The sequence below is a fragment of the Chelon labrosus genome (assembly GCF_963514085.1).
Source record: "Chelon labrosus genome assembly, chromosome: 10".
NCBI lineage: Eukaryota > Metazoa > Chordata > Actinopteri > Mugiliformes > Mugilidae > Chelon > Chelon labrosus.
The window spans coordinates 21,226,173-21,243,344 of record NC_140360.1 but is presented as its reverse complement, the minus strand read 5'-3'; the positions used below and the strand labels follow the sequence as shown (position 1 = coordinate 21,243,344).

The window sequence follows — 17,172 nt, the reverse complement described above, 5'->3', positions numbered from 1 at the left end:
ACTGACGTTATGAGTGGAATAAAATAAAATAAAACAACCTTTCCTTTTCAGTAGACGCCAGAGATCATTTGACTGAACATGTATTGACACACAACAATGAAGAGTGATTAATAAAGACGGGATTTATTTGATTTATCTGAGAGAAAATTACAAAAAAAAGACATCAAACTTTTGTTTTTCTCTTGTCTCGCTTTGACCTGAATTTTTATGTGCTTTGCGGAGTCAAATAATAGCTTACATGTAATTTAGCTCTTCTTTTACTTTATCAGACAACTTAGTATATTAAACAATATTATATACCTCCTTTCTGTATCGAACATGAAGATAAACATATGTTAAAGCAAGACCTTTGTAATATTAACTATTTTAATAGTCAGGTAAACTGTATGTCCACTGCAATACAGGCCTACTCATTCAAAATTCAAATCTGATGCGGAGCATAAAATGCACCATTCAACATATAATTCACAAACACAAAAACATTTTTGAAGACGTACTTGATGTCATTAGCTTTTTATATTCTGCAGTATTTTACATTTCGTAAAAAGTAAATTAATCTTATTAATAGATGTTGCTTGTCAAGTTGATGATTGCAATTTTGCCATTACTGCTACATTTTGCAAAGCTTTTTACTGTTGAAGAACATTCAAAACACAAAAAATTAAACTCTCTTCACAAACTGAAACCTGTACATAAATCACTCATAACCCTCCCACTTTCCCTGCTGTCTCTAAAGTGCAAAGAATTCTTGAAATATTGGCAAAGGTAAACTGCCATGTTACCGTTCCTACTTCATACTGCATGTGCAAACTGTCTTCTAACTGGTTCACATTGAAATCATAACACATATAATCCTCAAACCTCATTTCTTTGCTGAACAGTTAATTCAACTTTCTACTTCAGTTAATCAATTTGATTAATTTTAGGCTTAGTGTGTAAAAAATCTGGCACTAATGTTTCAGGCAACATAAGGCTGAATTAAGCTGACATCATAGCAGGCCAATTATGCTCCTATTCTCAAATATGCTTCATATTGAAAAAGTCAGCAGAGGCATTGTCTGTTAAGGGAACAGTCAAAGCAGTGAACCAAGAGAAAGCAACAAATACTCTCAGAGTATTACTATATGAGCACATTAAACAGAAAGGCGGTGGTGAACTCACACACTTACTCTATATGTGTCCCTTACACGGACATTTGGAGTATTTGCACCATCAGTCTCTCTCAAATAAACTGATGTTTATAAAAATCAAAATCAAATGTTAGTTATGGCGTCTTAGGCAACAGCCTGAGCTCTAACTTTATTTTGATAAGAACTTGTTGTCCGCGGAACACGCAAAACTACTCTGCCTTTGGGATCGAAGCCTTATAAGCCAAACATATCAGCGATGATTGTCCAAAAGCACTTGTGTCAAACTCATTTTTGAAGTTCCTTGGACAAATAATTCTGATGAAAATAAAACTACAGGTTATTGCTGGCTTACAGTCTACGTAGTTCATCTTTGTGTTTGCAGAGCTGCTCATGCAGGACAGATGCTATGGGAATATAAAATAAAGGAGCAGCTAGGACTTTCACATTATCCGTTATGGCCAAAGCATATTTTTCAATTATCAGCCACTGACACAGAGTGACACATACATGTGACTGAAATCAATGTGACTTAACGCTTATAACTCACTTATAATAAGTCAGAGGGGTAGCCTATAAAACTGGTGTATAAAAGTTCATCAAATGTTTTTATATGTCTTTATCACTGTATTTTTATCAATGATATGAAGACCATGCAATATGACTTAGTACGCACCACACAGACGGAGTGTACACATATACAGCCTTCAAACACAAGTATAACACATTTTTAGTACTCCTTTATAAAACTTGCGTAATCTCCCTCATGGTCTCATAAAGTTCATGTCCGTTCAACCGTAACACAGTTTATGTTGTATTTACAGCACACATCGCATCTGTGCTGCCGCATTCAAATTCCTAAGAGGACAAAAGCTCAGTGGCAAACTCTCCTAGAATGAGGTCGCTACTAAACCTGGAAGACGTTGATCTTGCTTGTGTTTTTCAGTGTCTGTCGCCGGTTGCAGAACCAGACTCGCACGACCTCTCGGTCATAGTTTAGCTCTCTTGCAATCTCTGTAATCTCTTGGCCTGTTGGCAAAGCATTCTTCTCAAAGTAGGAGTTAAGGACTTCTATTGCCTGCGGCGTGAAACTGGTACGCCGCTTGCGTTTTTTGGAAGGTTCACCGCCGACAAACTCCATCAGATTCTGCTGGCCTTTCTGGTTCCAGTGCTCGGCTTCAGCAAGCCACTTCTCCAACACTGGCTTCAGCTTTTGGGCACTCTTAGGGGTGATGTCCAGCTTCTCAAACCTGCAGTACAAAGGAAGCTCACACTGAATTTGCATAGGACAGATTGAGACAAGCTACTTCTTTATGTGGCTTTAATCAACCTACTTTATTTACATAACTCTAGATACTGGCAACTCCATTGCTGTGCAAATAAAACAGCCACTATATGATCACTGTGCTAGAGAGTCTAGCACAGTGAGTCTATAGCTATGTTAGCTGCTCTATTAGACTGCATTCAGGCACAGCTGAGCTAACAAGATAACATCACAATGCTAACATGTTCTCAATGACATGCTAGTGTGCTGGTGTCTTGCAGGTATATTGTGTTTGCCATCTTATTTTAGCATATTAGCATTTGCTAATTAGCACTAAAGTGCTACCACTGTGATGGGTAATGTTGTTGGCTTTACTGGTATTTTGTCCCAAGCCAAAGACGTGCACAAATAAAATGTTGACCTGATGGTTTAACTTGCTGCTACAGTCCATGCTGTTAGGGGTATGAATACAGTAGGTGAACTAAAGATCTCATTCACAATTTCAGCTTATTCAACAGTTGTCAAGAGGTTCCAATTAAAACGATAACCTTTTAAGACCGGACGCAACAACCCTTGCAACGTTTGCACGCTGTTCCCTTCAGAAATGGATGCAATGTGAATGCATTTTCTGATCCTGCTTTTTCAAAAAACATCAGGGTTTCAAACACTGCCTAGGTTTCAGGATGCTTTTTTAAGAGCCACTTTAGGTCTTAATGGGTTAATACTTAAGTATGTCACCCAGCATGACTACAGTTCAGTTAGAGTTAAAGTTTGCATTACCAACATTCACGTTATAATACTACTAGAACTGCAATTTCTGTGGACACATTGTCCAGATACTGTTGTACATCTATGCACAAACGGACCTTTTTCACAGTCACGTCAAAACAGAAAAAGCACATGTGTATCTGATAATATTAATCATGGTTTCATTCCATTTAGGTGAGCCAGGTTTAGAGTTTGATATGTTGTCTCACTGGAGAACCTTTGTCCATCCTTAATGGAACAGAGTCATCATTCATTTCAGTAGTTCCAACTGTGTTTTTCTTGCCAGGATGAGTCAGAATGTCTGTCGTGAAAAAGGTCTGCCAAATGCACTGTATGCACCCAGATATTGACGCACCACTGACACTTTAAAAGGGGAAATAAATGTCTACTTTTTACAGTACCTTACAGTGAAAAGCTGCCACATAGAGAGCAACAGGAACAGGGGAGTAATTTACCTGCAAATGGCAGACTGGCTGTAGGCCGGACCCTCTGTTGCAGTAAGAGCTTGCCCTACTTGTGTCTGAGTAAGCCCCAAGGACAGCCGACGGATCTTGAAATTCTTGGCAAACTCTCGAATTTCCTCCAGATTAATGCCTTCCTCGCCGCTGACTGCCTGCTGGGGTTCTACAATTGAGGAGAATCTGGTTAAAAATATCTACCTACTTAACACTGACGTGTACTTTAACAGGAGAAGCAGGTGTACATACTGCTGACAAGCTGGCCCACTTTTGCTAAGTCTCCACAGGTGATGGGTGCTGTGGAGGAGAGTGTGGTGGCAGTCTTCAATACAGATGGCTGCGGGGCAATGACAACTGGTGACTGAGTGACAGTCGTTACTGAAGCCTGGGAAGGAACAAATAGTAATAATACTCTCAGATGTAAGCGGTTATTGGAAAGAGTATACTAAATATTTAATACATTCAAGAAAATAAACTCTACTAATTAACAAAGTCTATTCAAAGATCATATTGTAATTAAGGTTCCAAGGACTTATTTTTCTGAGCCTACCTGTGTGTTGGGCTTTGTAAGTGTTAGAGGAGCAGCAGCTTTAGGTAGAACTGTAGCAGTGGTTGTAACTGCAGCAGGGCCGTTCCCTACAGTGGCAATGATCTGGCCCTGGGTGTTGAGAAGCAGCTGTGGGGTGAGAGTCTGGAGCTGGAGGCCTTGGAGAGGGAAGGTGGAAGTCGCAGCCCCTCCAGCAAGAGAGGCTGGGTTCAGCAACAGCGGGAGGGTCCCTATGACCTGCAGATAGTGTCCAAATGAAAGAGAAATGCATACATATAACTGAATATCACCATCTGAGATAGTTTTTACTTTCAAAGACACTTTCAGGACACTGCTGCTTTGAAGTATTGTATAAGCAGTTCACTCAGGATAAAAATGTCTTTCAAGACAAAACACGACTCCTGTGAGCTGCAATGAGGCATTTTGAATGATGGAACTACTATTTTACAATCACTCTTTACAGAAACTGTCTTAAAATGGCTGGAGGCAAGGGCCTGTTATCAACAAATCAAAATATGTTGCATGAAAATATTTTGATTATTTTTGGAAGTGACTATTGATCAGCATGAATCAACCTAACAGTTATGCAAAAATGTCAACACCACTAAGTCAGAGAGACACAATGGCCTTAGAATCACTTGTTGGTATGTTTATCTATGTCCGTTATGACAGCTACAACAGCAATGGTGTTTGCACTGCCTTGAATTTGATCGTATTATGTTTTATTATGTTATTTCCCGTTTGCTGAAGGTATCGGCTAGAGAATGGGGCAGAGAGGAGGAAGACCACAAGACAGAGCAGAGAACTATTATATTATATCATATCAGTTATAAAATTTTATGGCACCCACCTGTCCCTGGGCATTGGTGATGATTTGGCTGGTGATGCCAGCCATGCTGGACATGGCACTGTTGATGATGGGGGTTGATGTGAGGGAACTAAGGAACTGGGGCTGTGCTCCAAAGGAAGCAGCATTGATCTGAGGAGAAAAGCACAACAACATATTTGTGACTCACAAGTGAAGAGTTGTAAGAATGAGGACGATCGTTGAAGCAGCATTCTTACAATGGCAGGGTTGATGGACAGTCCTGCAGTTTGAAGAGCTGCCAAAGATATGTTGGACTGGGAGACAGAGGTGGTGGCAGCAGTCGCCTGGGGTGCCGCAACAGGGGCAGAAGTAGTAACCTGTGCATTGGTCACCTGCGTTGGCTGAGGCATCACCTGCTGCACAGCAGCCTGCACCGCCTGTAGGGAGGCTGCTTGAGGCTGGAACACTGTCTGTGCGTTTGTCTGCAGCTGGGGTTGGACCGAGTTCAGGACTGTTGCAGCTGAATATTAAAGAATGCAGCAAGTTATTGTAAAATGAAAATGGCCAAAATATGTCTTATCTAGTTCTGTGTACTTAGGAACAGTGGTGCTTTGCACTAAATACTTAGTAGCTGATCAGGTGTGTTACTAATTTAACGTTTTCTCTATTAGCACTGAATAAATCTGAAACTGATGGAAAATACGACCTGATGATGGTGCTAAATGAAAAGTCAGGAATCAACCTACAAATGCCAACCACATGGTGGCACAGGAGGGGAAACCTGTCATCAGAGGTCCTCCTCTGTGGGACAATGAAGTCTGTACAAAATGTGTGCCTGTCTGTCTGGACTAAAGTGATGGACAGTTTCATTCCTAATCTCACACCACTATCATAGGATAATAGAAAAACATTGGCAGCTGACTATGTGAGAATGTCAGGAACTGTGTGCAAGTTGTGTTTCATCGGCCAAGTGAAATCTAGGCAAATTAAGTGTTAACACAATTTAAATACAAGAGATCAACTGAGAAACAGACATACACAGACTGTGATTTACCTTGAAGACCAGCGAAGGGCAGTTTGAGGAGGTTTCCAGCCGTGTTAGCTGCTGCCAAACCAGGGAGGGTAGCTACACTGGTGGTTGGGAGAGTGAGAACAGCCAAGCCACCCTGGCCCCCGAGGGAGCCTGCCATACTGAGGGGGATGAGCAGCGGCTGGCCCAGTGAGCCAGTCTGAGCCATCATACCCGTCATCAGAGTTGCCAGACTTTCCTGGGTCAGCACCTAGTGTGGTATAACGTAGTTAAAATGTGCTTTATATCAACATTTAATTATGCCTATGTTCAATCAGAGTAACACTGGTTGTATATGTCCAGTACTATTGAGTTTTCTTTACCATGTTAGAGGTTTTTTATTTCTGATTGCTGAAAATGATGTGCCAGCAATTTCTACAGCCCAAGGCAGTGTACTCAGATGTTCAAGATCAGCTTGTTATCATATCCACAGTAGCCTGGAAGCCAGACAAACTTCCCTGCCTAGAATTTTTTTTGTGGCAGAAAGTTTGTCTGAAACCCCTCCATTGGGAACTGATTATGCTCCGGCAAAGACCTGCTGGGCCCATGACATTGTTTAGGCGGGTTTTATGTGGTGATGGATAGAGTAAGCGACATATTCATCCACGTCATCTGAGCACCGTGGAGCTGAATTTGTTGGCAGCTGTTTGGAGTCCGCTATTGTGTCTGTTGTAAAAGATATTGACAGAAAAATAACTTTAGAGGACAAACTGTTAACAGCAATTAAGGCAATTGTCGAGGATGCCGTAATTGGTAATGTCACATACTTTTGTTGCTCTGATTGGTTGTAGGACTATCCTTTTTTCTCTGTATCAGTTGAACCACAGCCCATAATGAAATCCAAATGGAGTGTTGCCAGACTCATATTCTGGTAAGTACTGAGTTTGGTTACATCCACAGTGCAGACCAGACTACTTTCTCAGTCCTTCACTTAATGGGTGGTAATAGTGACATTAAGCCATGGGTACTGGACGAAATAACACACGAATAGACCAAATTACACCTTTCTTTCTCTGGTGAGTAGAGATGAATATGGAGAATGGAGTGTGTAAATTCGCAGTCATACCTGTGGACAACCTTGTACAGTGATGGGCATGGCGGCCTGGGGCTGGGGCAGAGACACACTGATGGGAACAGCAGGAGTCAGCGTTTGTACAGTAGGTGACGGAGCCTCTACAGACACCACCTGCTGCTCACCCAGCACTGCAAGAGCACAGCAGGATCAGTTCTTACTGACATTTGATTTTTTTTTTCCACAGCTATCTTTGTTGTTTCACTACAGGTCTATCATGTATGAGTAATAAGTGGTCGGCTAGTCCATATCCTGTATTATGGCCATGATTTACCTACTCCCCCGGCACTCTGGGAAACCGTGGGGCTGTCCTGAGTGCCGTCAGGAAGCTCTGCTGAACGAGCCACTTCCTCCTCAGCTTTGCCTTCAGTCCTCCCATCCGGTACCGATGATGGCAGAGGTGCGTCGACCTCCACCTCGAGCACACGAATAGTCTCATGGCCAGACATCACAATAACCTGTTATCAGGAAACAGATCTGAGGTGACTCAATAGCAAAATTTTAGTTGAGGTTAATATAAAAATGTTAAATTAGCTATAATTATGCTGTTAGTCTACAAAAAACTTTATTTAGCACCAGGGGTGTCACAAAATCTAGTATTTCTGAACCTTACCCCTCTAGTACCCCCAATATTGACTGATTCATGATATGCAATAATGAAACCCTAGGGGACAGGCAGCAAGACAACCTGGGCTGGAGGACAAGGTGCAGAGAGACAATGCAGGAAGAGAGAGGAGGATGCATACCTGGTTGTCTTTGGCAGGGAATTTCAAAGTGCGGGTTTTAAATGGCTGAAAAAAGACTTCTGCAGTCAGACAGTGAATGGCTAAGGAGGACAGAGAAGCCGAGCACATGTTAGGACACAATGACCCAAAACAAACCAAACCAAAAGAGGAGCAATGAGTACACCAAAACAATGACAAGAGCATCAGCCAGAAAGCAGCTCAAGCAATGCTTTCTTCAAGCCTTGTGCCTCCCCGAAGTGCATTGCTTCTGTTTGCTGACTATGTCAACACAGAATGTTACTATAGAAAGAAAAAACAACAACATTTAATTATTAAGCATGGCAGCTTAAAGACCGGTAACCCTCACAAGCATAGAGAGGCAGGTATTATTAGGCGATTCAAAAGTCCTGAGGGCGTGGCAGTAAATCACTGTATTGTGATGAAGTATGTTGCACATGGAGACAAATGGGAGCAAAGAACTTGAAGGCAACACAGGCTTATTATGACTGGTAGAAAGGAGGCTCTTTAACAGACAGGTGAGGGTTACCTGCTCATTGACTGTAAGTGGGGCATCTTTGGCAGGCAGATCCTGGGAGTTCATGGCTTGCTGCACCACCACAGTCACTGTCTTCCTGGCATTCTGAGTAAACAAACACTGATTAATCAAAGTCTTAGATCTTTTTCTTTTAGCCAATTCAGGAACAAAGGTGTATATGTTTCCGCAAGGCTACAGTATTTGCACTTTCGGGAAATAAACTGGTCGAACGGACCCACAGAACACAAGAGCCTTTTTGTTTTTTATTCGTGGCTATTTCTGTCATTGCAGGACCAGACTATTTGGAGGGGCCTATAAACAGGCCATGGTGTTTTGCACTTAAAGCTGCAGAAAACGTGATCAAACACGCTGCTCGTGGGCGCGAAGTGGTTACAAATTCACCACGGACCGCAAAAAGACTCGAGATGATGCGTTTCCTGCTGCAATGGCCCGTTAGAAATGAGGATCTGTCAAAACTTCAGCGGGTGTTGATGGGGCTCCCCACCCCCATCCTGCCCAATAAAAGTCTCGCCGCGTCGGCCACTTTTGAGGACAAGCAGCGAGCACAGGCGACAGAAACCATCTCGACCCGTGCCAAGACACCCAATATTATGTATTTCCCTCTCTTTATCATAAATATATAAATTATGCTAATTACGAACATTGCATATTAACCAAAACTCGTTTCCTCTCGCCATTTCGCCGCTGTGCGCGAACAGCGATCCAGAACACAGTCCGGTTATTATATTTAACTTACCGCGGAAATGCAGCTTATTTTCTGTAATCCCGCCGCTCTTAAAAGGGTCCTTGTCACAGTTTGTTTCAGTCACACATAATTAAAAATTCATCTCAGCTCCCAGACAGGCGCTGTGACTGCACACAAAAGAGGTATTTGCATTGATAAGGAGGGTTGCAATGTTGGGATCTCCTCTCTCTTAATATTTAATGACGATGCCCTTTCTGCAACTGTTCAGACAATCAAAAATCCTTGAGGCGTCTCACAAAATCCTGTTTGAGCTGTAAAGTCGGACAAAATTGCCTCAAAATTGGCCTTTTTGCACTACGTCATGAACATAATTTATGCAAGAAAAAATCTTGCATTGAAAAATGTCTGCCTCGACTTGAGAGGTGCCATGGTTCTCTTAAAGGGGACGTACCTCCCATACAAGCTGAGCAGCGTGACTCACAGTTTGTGTGACTGGTTGTATGTTTGAGTGTTTGAATTAGTAAAAAGTCGAATATGAGTGAGTACAAATTAAAACAGCACACGGGATCTAAAACAAGTGACCTGGTTGTGCACGAATAATCGTTTTTATGTCCTATTATTATTTAGCTGTGTGTTCTTTTTGTTTATTAAAGTTAAAATAGCCATGTCCGTGTGCATCATGTATTTCTGACTGATTTAATTTATTTCAGCTCAAAATATTGATATAAATATATTTCTTTATGACAGAAACACTGTCAATTATTATGTTTTTTTTTTTATTTTTCAGTCCACGTCACAGATTAATGTACAGAGATCAGCACTTCCACTTTTAGCTCAGTAATATTTATTAATACAAATGAAATTAGCTGCATTGACAATTGATGTGTGTGTCAGTATGTAAAGAATCAAAAATGTTTAAAAAAATGTTGTCATAATGAATGAATGAAACCTTTAAACTAATTTCATTATCTAGTGTTTTACTGTCTAAATGACTAATCACTGAATTTAGGTAAATCATCAGATTAATTCATAATAATAAAAAAATAGTTGTTATTTGGAGCGCTACGTGAGGTTACCTCTTGGTATTACCTTACTGATTTAGTACAGTTTAGACTGATTTTATTCAGCTGTCTGAATGTCTCATAACTGGTCAACTTAATAGCACTCCATAGATATCATATCAACATCTTAATTAAGTTATTATTGTTAAGTTATTATGATTAAGTTATTATTTTAAAGTTATTATTTCCGTATTGCCCCAAAAAATTTCCATACCTCATCTGCACTGCATATTTACTGATGTTGCTGGCAAGTTAATTTCCTTCCCAATGTTTTTATTTTTTATTTTTTATTTTTTAGATATATCACTATTTTAAAACAATGAAACTGTAAAAAAAAAAAGTTGCATTTGGAAAATCATAGGCATAAACTGTAAACTAAATAATAGCTGGATTCCCTTCGGCTGCATCGTTTTCAGACTTGCTTTACTTGAATACAATAATAGAAACACAAATACTTTTCCTGTACAAGTGAAAATGTATTATGTACTGATTTATTATAACTGGTCAGAACATTCTTATTTTTTAATATAAGTATGTTTAAAAGTAAAACATTATGCTACAGTATATAAACTAAGATACGGATGGTGTATTTAATGTATGAGGACAGGTATTTCTAATAAAAATAGTTACTAATTAAATTATCTGCATGTACCAATTTGTATTGTTAATTTGTTTTATGATCTTGATTTTATTAGTTATGATGTACTTCCATTTACATTGTTGATACTTATAATGTTGTAGCTTTTACTCCAATAATTTATGTTCACAAGTGGATAAAATAAGTGTTAAACAGCCAAAAATACTTGAAATATCAATTATCACTCCACATCAGCCAACAAAACATTTACGTGTTTACATGATAATAGAGCAATAATAAATATAGGAAAGGTCTAATAATTTAACTGTGTTTTTTATGTGTTTTTATTTTGTCTTTTCAGAGTTAACAACCTTCTTTTACTCTTGAACGCTCCTCCGTTTCCACCAGTAGGGGGCGCGCACGCGCACATCCAACCGTACGTGCGCATTGTGCGTGCGTCGAACCGCAGAGAGAGAACGAACGACGTCACCACTTCCACAACAACAAGAAGCTGAAAAACAAGGAAGTGGACGATTGTGTGAAACCGTAACCTGTAATAAGGCCGTGACAAGATACGCAGAGCTCCGATCCATCTGATATTCCTCAGCCTCCGGACCAGTCCACAACAATGAACAACAAAGGTATTTCTCCAGACCCCGTTTGAGCAATTAGTCAACTGTCCGCTACACGACGCAGATGTTATAACGAGAGGCGAACAGCTTTCGTTATGGCCATCTGAGGCGGACTTCACGTTTAGCTACGTACATAACAATAAACCGACGCTTTCTGGGTAACAGTGTAACATACGCTCAGCCAAACCGTCCGGGTTATTATAAAATACTAAAGCTGTCAACAATGGATCCGTGATTTTACTGTCCTGTTATATTCTTATAGCATTAGCGGCCAGGTCACATCGTTTTCCTGTCAGCTAACATCTCTGAGTACGGACAGATTTTAACGGCAAACCTTACACGACCTCACTGCTTTCGTGAACTGGTCTTTTCTGGTTTTGTAAGATCCAGCCTCGACACGTACATTTGCAAATACAATTGTATTAGTATGTGTACGTGTATAAACGTACCAATCTTGTCACATATATATTTTATTTCTCTTTTTTTTTTTTTTTTACCGTCAGAAATCTTTTGTTTACAGACAGGTGGTGTTACATCCCTACACGTTAGCTGCGGATTGCTAACCAGTGGCTATTTTATCATGTTTAGTCCGTAGAAGATAATTAAATAACCAAAAAAATGGCCACCACAGGTTTCCGGAGCTAACGGTGATGCCTTGAGATCTTGTTTTGTCCAACAGGAAGACAAAGAACCCAGAAAATATTCACGTTTTGCTCAGTTGAAACCAGAGAAATTAAAATCGGCTGAATCAGTTATCCAAAATGACTCATTTTCCCTTAACTCATAATTTTTTTTAAATCATATTATGAGTTTTTTTAATGTTTTTTTTTTTTTTTTTTTTTTTTCTGGCACATTGTCAGTTTTTACACACGGGCTCTGAAAAAAAACAACACAATACTTTAAACTGGAATGACAAACACAAAGTTGTGTTAAGTTTTCTGGAATTAATAAAACTATTGAAAATTTTTTAGGATACAATAAATGTGTGTTTGCGTGCGCTAAATTCCTCTGCAGTCACTATACATGTATACAAGTTGTGAAATATTTCTATTCAAGTTGCTTCATATTAACTTTCAGCCTCAAGGGTTCAGCTAAATCATCATCACTCACTTAGCCTGGGACTTCTTTGTCAGTCACCATTAACCCTAATATTGGCACAAATATTTGTTTTACTGTTGTTTTGCAGGTTCATATCCACAGCAGTCTGTGTACCCTCAGCAGAGCAGTGCACCTGCATACCCTCCTGCTATGCAAATGTCTCCTCAGGCACCTCCTTACACAGACACACCACCTGCATATTCTGAGGTAACTTTTGCATTATTGAGTCATACCATGGTACAGTTAATACTCACAGTAACCGTTCTAAACTGTTTAACATCTGTTTTTTGCTTCTCCTTCTGTGTCTGCAGATATACCAGCCCAGATATGTGCTTCCACATCAGGTGCCCGGTCAGGTGCCTCAGATGTCCAATCCCTATGCTGGTGCTCAGATGTTCATGCCCATGCAGGCTCCTATGCCAGTTGGACCCGTGGGCCAGAACGTCCCCATGGCTTACTACACCATGGGAGCAATGTACCCTCCTGGTTCAACAGTGATGGTGGACAGCGGCTTTGATGCTGGTGCTCGCTTCACAGCTGGCAGCAGTGTTTCCCTCCCAGTGAGTGCCCTCACAGTTTAGTGATTTAAAATGCCATATTGTTATTGAAATGCTTTATTTATTTAACTCTACGTATGTTTTTGCGTCCCTCCCTTTTTTAGCCCCCTCCTCCTGGACACCCACCCAATGCAGCTCAGCTGGCCGCCATGCAGGGTGCCAATGTTGTAATGCCACAGCGCAAGAACAACTTCTTCCTGGGTGGATCCAGTGGAGGTTATACCATCTGGTAACGGCAACTCCTCGACTTCTCCTTCATGCCTAAACCTTATCCCCATCCCAGATGATGCCCCAGTTCTTCCCCCACCCCATATGCCTCCCTCTTCAGGCTGCTTGGCCATGCCACAATACTGATATCACCTAACGGAATGTAATATTTTAGAGCCCCTGTGAAAGGTACAGTACTCCACTTGTAACCTAGAGATCAAATGATAAATGCCACTGCCTGGAGAGGACAAATTAAAATTTTTAATGTTGTAGAAAGCATTCCATAATTCCTCATTGGGTCGAACTTGTTTGGTCATTCCAGATTGGACTTCTTTCAGGCGTCGGTTGTATTTGTTCGAGAGACCTCCTTTGATCGAATGGTCACAAATTACATAGAAATGTTCTTGTATTCCTGTAAAACTACGTAAATGAAATGTTGAAATATCCGACCCGCATTATATAGTTTAGCCCGCTTAATGTTGAAAGTGAAACGCAGTTATAAAGTTGCAGTAAAAAAAAAAAAAAAAGAAATCCACTTGTCTTTTTTAAAAACTTTTAGTGTAGTTAAATTAATAGGTGTGTATTAGTCTCTTGTAAATACAAGTATGATGAACCTGAGAAATAACAATCTCAACTATTAAAAGAAAAAAAAAGAAAAAAAAGATCAGCATCCTGGATGCTCTTAGCTAGACTTGTCTTGTCTTTTGCACAGTATCCAAAATACCACGGCAAAATTAGTTGCACAGTGAACTGTCTATCAGACAGATTGTTCTATTTAAATCACGTGTAAATTAAGTGAATTAAAGCGAGAGAAAAAAAATAACATTTCAAGAAATTATTAAATGCAATATCTAAAGTGGTTTACTGTACCTTGTTGGGCAACTTGTAGATGAACATAGTGAAGTGCCAAAGAGCACTGGGGATAGCCCTAAATTAAAGCAAATTAACTTCAGTAAACTTAAAGGAAAGAAATTTTAAAGTAAATCCAAATAGTAAGATGAACGGGAAGGGGTGGTTGGTGTAACATTTGAGCTTTTTTTTTTAATTATATATATAATTTGTCTCCTGTTTCTGTTTCACAGTCGGATACCCAGAGTTTCTACACTAAATGTTTTCTTGCACAGATTTCTAGAAGTACCCTCCCTCATTCCCCCTTCGCAGTTTCATTTAGTATCATCAGAAAAATGTCACCTTTTAAGTTAGCATTAGATTGTAGTCAAGAATTTCAACAAGACTGAGGAGACACCATTAAATATTCCAGTGTTTCTTTTCTACCTTCATTACTTTTACACATTTAAATGATTTACACGAGTAGTTAGGCTTATAAATTTGTTAGTATAACCAATGAGCTGGTTGTACCAAAGATCTGGTCGACAATGCACTTATGTTTGGTTGTGACTTGGAAAATTTAAGTGTCGCAATTTAAAAGCAAACATATCTTTGATTAAGAAGGCTGTGACACTGCTGGTCCGATCAGTCCCACCGGGCTGCGGTCGTTAGTTAATGTACTAGTGTCACTCTGCGTGGGTCATTTGCATCTTTAAGTTGCTGCATACGTTTGCACCGTTTCTATGTACAAATTTGATAAAGATACTTTTTATCTGAAATGCACTGCAAAGCAAACCTGAGAAGTTGCAGACAAGGGGCTACTCTCTCTTTCGTGTATTTTTAAAGAAAGCTGTGACATTTTTGAACATTTTTAGATCCATTTTAAAGTAGTTCATTTTCAAACAATGTCGAGATGTGTCGTGTGGTTCAGTAGCCCGCGTGTATGCAAACCTTTTTGCTAAAGAGGCTATATGACTGTCAGCATAATTCTTAATTTCCAAGACGTCTTTGTGCCATTAATCAAATCTATTTACGTAATGCAGTATCTGATATACTTCAATAAGGAATCTGGCTCCTGGAAAGTTGTCAGCATGGATACCTTTGACTAATATTTGTAGATTCATTCATTTTGGTGTCATTGTGTCACTGGGTATCCGACATGCCACATCATGTTTTAACAGCTGTGGCCGCCCGAAAACGAAGGCTGTCACTGTCAACCCACATTTAGTGATTTCAGTGTTATTTGAGTCAGGAAGACCATCTGTCTGGGAGCTGCTTTATTCACGCGACGGGCCTCGTCTACGCAACTCGCACACACCAGTCTGTTACATCAGATATGACTGTCGTGTCAAGTGTTTTTTGAGAAAGACTGGACGTTGATTTATTCTCGCTCGGGCTGTAATTTCATACGGCTTCGCTGGGAAAAAGGCCACAGCTATTAAAACTCAAAGGCTGTAATTCAAATAAATGTTTTCTTTTTTTCCATCTCTGCTCTGATTGTTTTTAAAGCAGCATAAACAGTGGCTCTGTCTCAGCAATATGAAGTACTGTAAACCACAACTGACCAGTAGATGCTATGCCAACCACAGCCAACAAATGGATCACTCTTGGTAGAAGGATTATGGACATTTATAGTTCAGGGATTCTCTTTACAATATTTTGTAAAAAAAAAAAAGAAAAACATAGATGTATGTACTAAAGTGATGTGATGGACTTTGGTACACATTCTATCTTTTAAGATTACTAAAGGAGATGAGTGTCACTACAGTTTGCTGAGACATGTCAGAGGTGGAATACTTTGAAAAAAAAAAAAAGAACTTAGGTGCACTTAACTTTTTTATACTAAACTTAAAATTTAAAATGTAAGTTTAGAATAAAGGTTATTTTGGAAATTTGAAATGTGGTCGCTTTGTCACTTTATTCACACAACCTGAATCGGTTTGCCTTATTGGAGGCGAGTATTGTGTCGTTAACAGATGTGAGTTTCAAGAGGACACCACCCACAGATGTCCCCAAAAGAAACCTCCCACCAGTTATGTAGCACTGAAGAAGGCATTTGAATGAGTGGTAAGGCATCTTCAAGAAACCCACCAAGTCCAATTACTTCAGCTTCAGCTTTGTTTTTAGAATTTATGAAAAATTAAATGAACAATTTGAAAACACATCAGATCTCAATGGGGAAAAAATCATGCTGGATGTCTATAGTGATATGGACTGAATAATGTGTTAGAAATGAAAGAGTGCCACATCGTCTGATGGAAATTAAAATTATCAATCTACAGAGGGCTAGGCTCAAAAACACCACGAAAATCAAAGTGAAAACATGGTGCAGCAAGCTAGTTCAGTTTGCTAAAGTTTCACTGCAACAACTCAAAATGGTACTCAGTAGTTTGCATGGCCCCCGCACACTTGTATGCACCAGTGTAGGGTCTGACAGTGGGTCCAAGGATTTCATCCCGTTACCTGATGGCAGTCAGGGTGCTGTTTTCTAGTCTGTAGAGGTGTGTCTGTCCCTCCATGGATATGCCTCCCCAGACCATCACTGACCCACCACCAAACCGGCCCTACTGGATGATGCTACAGGCAGCATAACGTTCTCCACGGCTTCTCCAGACCCTCAGGATGAAGCTCCATGGTGCCCACTAGAGGACATCAGCTCCTCCCTCAAGTCTGTTTTGGATTGTTTGATGAGACATTCACACCAGTGGCCTGCTGGATCATTGTGTAGTGCTCCAGCAGTGATCTTCCTGCTCCTTTGCACAAAGGAGCAGATACCGGTCCTGCTCTTGAATTGAGGATCTTCCATGGCCATGTCCAGCTCTCCTAGAGTGACTGCCTGTCTCCTGGAATCTCTTCCATTCTCTTGAGACTCCTGGGAGACACAGCAAAAACCTTCTGGCATTGGCACGTGTTGATGTGCCATCCTGGAGGAGTTGGACTGCCTGTGCAACCTCATCAGGGTCCAGGTATCACCTCATGCTACCAGTAGTGACACTGACTCTTTTCTGAGCAGTGCATTTATTTGAGTATTGTCATGAGCCTGGAAAATATCTGGGATTATGGTTATTAAAAATTTGTAATCATTGCGTTTTTTAATACTTGACAGGACGGCATCAGTGGTAAAGGAGGTTCT

At 40.2% G+C, this 17,172-nt stretch overlaps 2 protein-coding genes across 3 annotated transcripts; one reads left to right on the top strand and one right to left on the bottom strand.

The window, feature by feature from the left end:
* Nucleotides 1-50: 50 nt before the first annotated feature.
* On the bottom strand, nucleotides 51-9,407 carry pou6f1 (POU class 6 homeobox 1). 2 transcript variants are annotated; one of them, XM_084553176.1, is made up of 11 exons: nucleotides 9,131-9,407; nucleotides 8,386-8,478; nucleotides 7,388-7,571; nucleotides 7,108-7,244; nucleotides 6,027-6,252; nucleotides 5,230-5,492; nucleotides 5,015-5,143; nucleotides 4,168-4,401; nucleotides 3,867-4,002; nucleotides 3,615-3,783; nucleotides 51-2,377 (listed from the first exon to the last, which is right to left on the bottom strand). In XM_084553176.1, the coding sequence occupies exons 2-11, from the start codon at nucleotides 8,437-8,439 to the stop codon at nucleotides 2,035-2,037; spliced, it is 1,875 nt and encodes a 624-aa protein (XP_084409302.1). In that variant the 5' UTR covers nucleotides 8,440-8,478; nucleotides 9,131-9,407; the 3' UTR covers nucleotides 51-2,034. The 2 variants fall into 2 exon arrangements, with proteins under 2 accessions (XP_084409302.1, XP_084409303.1); XM_084553177.1 differs by lacking the exon at nucleotides 9,131-9,407 and having other exon boundaries at nucleotides 8,386-8,793.
* A 1,786-nt stretch (nucleotides 9,408-11,193) lies between these two features.
* Nucleotides 11,194-15,524, top strand: dazap2 (DAZ associated protein 2). The gene is made up of 4 exons (XM_084552957.1): nucleotides 11,194-11,358; nucleotides 12,536-12,654; nucleotides 12,759-13,007; nucleotides 13,109-15,524. The coding sequence occupies exons 1-4, from the start codon at nucleotides 11,346-11,348 to the stop codon at nucleotides 13,235-13,237; spliced, it is 510 nt and encodes a 169-aa protein (XP_084409083.1). The 5' UTR covers nucleotides 11,194-11,345; the 3' UTR covers nucleotides 13,238-15,524.
* The last annotated feature ends 1,648 nt before the right edge of the window (nucleotides 15,525-17,172 follow it).